Source organism: Rosa chinensis, chromosome 5 (assembly GCF_002994745.2).
Source record: "Rosa chinensis cultivar Old Blush chromosome 5, RchiOBHm-V2, whole genome shotgun sequence".
Taxonomy (NCBI): Eukaryota; Viridiplantae; Streptophyta; class Magnoliopsida; order Rosales; family Rosaceae; genus Rosa; species Rosa chinensis.
In genome coordinates, this window is record NC_037092.1 from 9290182 (window position 1) to 9296165 (window position 5984).

The 5984-nt window shown below is 42.2% G+C and overlaps 1 protein-coding gene across 1 annotated transcript; it reads right to left on the reverse strand.

The window, feature by feature from the left end:
* Window positions 1–2311: 2311 nt before the first annotated feature.
* LOC112203079 lies at window positions 2312–3430 on the reverse strand. The gene is made up of 2 exons (XM_024344100.1): window positions 2719–3430; window positions 2312–2325 (listed from the first exon to the last, which is right to left on the reverse strand). The coding sequence occupies exons 1-2, from the start codon at window positions 3428–3430 to the stop codon at window positions 2312–2314; spliced, it is 726 nt and encodes a 241-aa protein (XP_024199868.1).
* Window positions 3431–5984: the final 2554 nt, after the last annotated feature.

Sequence of the window (5984 nt, forward strand, 5' to 3'; positions counted from 1 at the left end):
TAGACCTTCGATCCTCGGGCCGCAATGTCCCTTGGAGCAAAACATTAAAGGAGTCGCATCTGACCCAAAATGTTACACAAATCGCAACGCTTTTGAAAACAATCGAAATCAACATTTCCATAATCATTGTTTTCCGAAAAAGCCATAACACAAAACAATAAAAAGCATCAATTCATGCCCATTGTTTTCATACCCAAATCTCAACACTTTTCTCAAATCTCAACGCTTTTCAAAACAAATCGAAATCAATCATTTCCACAAATCATTTGTTTTCCAAAAGCCACACCCCAAAACAATAAAAAGCATCATTTCATGCATATTGTTTTCACAAATCCACAAACCACCCAAAACATATATATTTCACGTAAACATATATCTACTAATACATGAATACGTATGTATATATATACATCCCATAATATACATATATACACACGTAATCATCTACTCAAAAGTGCCACTAATACCATCTATAGTTTGCAGTTAACTAAATAACTCTCAAAACAATAAGGGTATTCCCGTTCGTGAAATGAACTTCGTGAGATTACTCACCTCAGAATCCCGCTGCGTCTTCTATACAGAACCGAACTAGTACACTATCACCAACAACTCGTCCAATTCACCTTCTAGAAGCACCTATTCACCAATGATCTCAAATCAGTAACGATTCATAACCAATTTTAAGTCCGAAACCCCTGTTTTGAACTAAAATCCCCCAAAGTGGCGCCAATCGAGGCAAAACCACATCCGAGACCTCCCGAAGTCTCTGGAATACGTCCACGATCGATGTGACCAAACCACAAGTCGATCGGACGCTCAAATCCTCACGGATAGAATAATCGATCGGTATGAAATTGCAAAAATCATAACAATTCCATACGAACTCCAAAATTTGCATATTATATATCGAAACGCTCGTATCAACGAGTAGAACATATATAATACCAAAAACAGTTCTTTAAGTGGCCGGAACACCGCCGGAACGCCACCATAGACGGTGGTGCACCGCCACCGGCCAAAACACATTATTTCACAAAACTCCCAACATCAAAGTTCTTCATCTAAGCATGCTTGTGAATTCTCATAACTAGCTCGAAGTCAGAAAACAAGCTTAAGGGATCGAAAACTACCTCACAAGCCGTGAACAGTAATCCCAACTGAGTTGATCGAATTTTCACGTGAATCGATCCAAACAACCACCATGGATCGATCAGCGAGCTTGTTCTGAACTCAACCCAAGAAAATCGAAGCCGTGCCGACGTCGGAACTGTGTTTTCCGGTCGGGTCCGATTTCTCCAGTCTGCACCGCCTTGAACTGCCACCGAGACGGAGAATCGCTGTAAGAGAACACCAGAGGGACGACCAGACGGAGGAGACGACCCTGCTGGCCAAGTTTCAAGGCCGGAGACCGCCGCAGTTGGCCGGAAAAGTCGGGTCGGATCGGCCGGGTTCGGGTCGGGTCAGGCGGTTTTCTTCGATACTGAGGGAGCGGACGAGAGAGAAGAGAGAGAGAGGGAGTGGCTTCCGGAAAAGGAAAATGAGGAATGAATATATTTTCTGATTTTTCCTTTATATACTAAAATGGAAACTTTTTCCAATAGCCATAACTTCCTCATACGAACTCCGATTCTCGCGTTCCACATGTCCACGAACTCGTATCGACGCGCTCTACAACTTTCGTGAAGGAAGTTTTCGGAGAATCCCAACGAATAAAAAGTCAACCTTTGGCAATCCCCCTAAAACCATATTCTTCAATTAATTATTCGCCCGAAACACTTCCGCTCCATCCACGAGCCACGAAACCGTCCAATAGTTATAAAATTAATTCTGGAAAAATCCTCAGAAAAAAATTGTGAATTTCCCGGGGCATCACATTTTACCCCCCTTAAAGAAATTTCGTCTCGAAATTTACACGCACCAATCCCACAAGTACGCATAAACCAAGCTCAAATCCAATTTTCATTCTCAGCAAGAATTCCTTCATTTCAAAGTACAACTTCCTCGATCAATAGTGGATACAGGTACCTCACCTAATATCACAACAATAGGAATCGTTACCACACCACTTGGTGGTAACCCAATAATTTCATGAATTCCCGTCCTCGTACCCTACCCACTAAAACTCTTGTGACTGCAACACTACACACAGATCACACAAAAGTCCAGAATCCTGTTATCACAACAGTATCTGCACCACTCAACGATGATGTAACCCTTACGTTACAAGAATTGAAAATGAAACCGTCAATTCAATTCAATTCGACCAAAGCCTATGCATCACAACATGCCACACTCATAGGTCAAACTAAAATCAACAAGTAAAACCTATCACAACACAACATACGGAAAGAAGTATGCAACTATCACACATCGTTCTAACAACCCAAGTAGAAATAGATAAAGTACCTTCTTCCTCGGTATTCTGTTGATCAATAGCAAACACCCTAGTCTGCCCCTGAGGCAGTTGCCTCTGCTGGTTCCCTTGTCCCCTACCCTGCTGCTGGGTACAATCCCTTGAGAAATGCCCTGTCTGGCCACATGTGAAACATACCAAATTCTTCGGTTTCGTGCAAACTCGAGCAACATGGCCCATCTCATTGCAATTGAAACACTTATGGTTTGCCACCTGCCCCACAGGTGCAACCCTAACAGGTGCAGCTGCAGCCCTAGCTGGCGCCTGCTGATGAGTCCTCTCTCTCATAACTTTAGGTTGGGTACACTCCCGAACAACATGTCCCTTCAGTCCACACTTGTAACATTTCCTGCACTTCGGCTTCACACAACTCCTAGCCACATGCCCCAACTCGTTGCAGTTAAAACATCTCAAAGGCACAGCTTGCCCAACAGGTGCAATCCAAGTAGGTTCAGTGGCTACACCAACAGGAGCCTGCTGACAAGTCTTCTGTCTTTTCCGAGACCCATCCTGAGTACCTGGTGCATTACTACCTTCCGCAATTGCCTTTCCCTTTCCTCGGAAATCTCCTACGATTGATGACTCCCCACGAGAAGCCTGGAGTTCCCGCTCGATTGCTATAGCCCTATCCAATATCATTGCCACAGTAGGCAGTCGAAGGATAATCATCCTCTCCCTGATCTCATAGTTCAATCCTTGTTCGAACCTACGAGCCAACTTTTCTGCATCCATCGGCCAGACAAACCGATACAGTTGTGAAAATCGAGCCTCATAGTCTCTGACACTCATAGTTCCTTGAACTAGTGAGATAAAGTCGATCCCCAATTGCTCTCTAGCAGAAGCCGGAAAATACTTATCTCGAAAGAGTCCAACAAAACATCTCCAGGTCAAGGTGGCCACATCCTTTGTCTTCAGTACAAAATCCCACCACTGCTTTGCCTCATCCTGGAGGAGAAATGTAGCTACTATCCACCTCTCAACGTCAGTACAGATAATCATCTTAAAATAGGTCTCCATGTTCTCGATCCATTGATCTGCCAACATGTGATCCGTACCTCCCTGGAATGGAACTCCTCCCAACCTCGAAATCTCCTTTGCCAACTTCGACAAACGAGTGGGATCTACAACATTCGCAACCTCCACAACCGGTGGAACAGGCAGCTCAACATTCGATGCCTCGATATCATTCTCAAACATCTCCTCAACAGGAGGAGGAATCCTGCCCCTACCTCTGGCTCCACCCCTGCCTCTGGGTCTACCTCGACCCCTAGCTCGGCCTCCTTGTGAATCCATCACCTAAGAAGCATAACAACCTGTGATTAATACTTGTACAACTTCCAACTACAAGTATAAGTCAACAACATGACTAAATCAACCACCTTACTACGTCAGAAGATACAATTCTATCCCCTACGTAAATCTTGAGTCAAATCTAAAGGTCCTCATTCCTCAAAAGATTATAACTCCTAGAAGCTACCTTAAGCTCCTACACTTGGTTCACTGAGCTAACACTACCCTGATGACTCGCAATCCAACACTCATTGCATACCCAATGACTATATCAATACCGAAGAGCATCAGATGGGGATCCGCTGCAGACGGGCAATCACTCGAGGAGTATTGATTGTCACCAAATATGCACCTTACGCTCTGATACCAATCTGTCACGCCCCTGATTTTACACACATGAAAATCGATATATAAACCCCATAATTATATATGCGTGAACGTCCAGTCATCAATACAAAATACCTGGAATCTTTTTCCCTTTAACTTACACACTTATTGATGCCCTGAACCCTCAAAGTTAATATACACTCGCTCCAAAGAGTTATATATTACACAAGCTTACGAATTAAATTGTCAACAACAAGATAAACGTAATGCTCCTCAGAGCTCACTACAACGGAAGTCCAAATAACGGTAAAGTCACAAAATTGGCTTCCTACCGTAAAGCTGCTAGCTCGCTGCCTCAACCTCGATTATCCTAACCTGCAGGATTAACCCCTACACCGTTGGAATGGTGCACCGGGTTGCCACACAACACCCCGGTAAGCTTTTGCAAGCCCGTATGAGTAACTCAAACCACACACAACTCACGCCAAAAATAAGGAAAACAACTCACGCTTTGATTCCTTAAAACACGAAATAAAGGAGAATAACTCACACTTTAATTTCCTTTCAAATCGAAATAAAAGAAAGCAACTCACACCTTGTTTCCTTTTAAAACGAAACATAGAAAACAACCCACACTTGAATTCTATCAATAAAACATAGAAAGCAACTCACTCCTTGATTTCTATCAGTAAAACATAGAAAGCAACTCACTCCTTGATTTCTATCAGTAAAACATAGAAAGCAACTCACTCCTTGATTTCTATCAGTAAAACATAGAAAACAACTCACACCTTGTTTCCTATCAAATGTACCATAATCGTACCATAGAAAGCAACTCACACCTTGATTTCTATCAAAACGTTAATAAGGAAAACAACTCACACCTTGTCCCCTTAAAAACCATTAATAAGGAAGCAACTCACACCTTGTTCCCTAAAAATACGTAATGTCATGAGTTGTAAATAACCAATTCCCGTTACCCCATGAATTACCTATATGGCAGACAGATTAGAGCTCTAACTGAAAAACGTAACCACTCGTCCGGCCAAAGACGTGGTCACCTGAGATTCTGCCCAAGGTCTTAGACCTTCGATCCTCGGGCCGCAATGTCCCTTGGAGCAAAACATTAAAGGAGTCGCATCTGACCCAAAATGTTACACAAATCGCAACGCTTTTGAAAACAATCGAAATCAACATTTCCATAATCATTGTTTTCCGAAAAAGCCATAACACAAAACAATAAAAAGCATCAATTCATGCCCATTGTTTTCATACCCAAATCTCAACACTTTTCTCAAATCTCAACGCTTTTCAAAACAAATCGAAATCAATCATTTCCACAAATCATTTGTTTTCCAAAAGCCACACCCCAAAACAATAAAAAGCATCATTTCATGCATATTGTTTTCACAAATCCACAAACCACCCAAAACATATATATTTCACGTAAACATATATCTACTAATACATGAATACGTATGTATATATATACATCCCATAATATACATATATACACACGTAATCATCTACTCAAAAGTGCCACTAATACCATCTATAGTTTGCAGTTAACTAAATAACTCTCAAAACAATAAGGGTATTCCCGTTCGTGAAATGAACTTCGTGAGATTACTCACCTCAGAATCCCGCTGCGTCTTCTATACAGAACCGAACTAGTACACTATCACCAACAACTCGTCCAATTCACCTTCTAGAAGCACCTATTCACCAATGATCTCAAATCAGTAACGATTCATAACCAATTTTAAGTCCGAAACCCCTGTTTTGAACTAAAATCCCCCAAAGTGGCGCCAATCGAGGCAAAACCACATCCGAGACCTCCCGAAGTCTCTGGAATACGTCCACGATCGATGTGACCAAACCACAAGTCGATCGGACGCTCAAATCCTCACGGATAGAATAATCGATCGGTATGAAATTGCAAAAATCATAACAA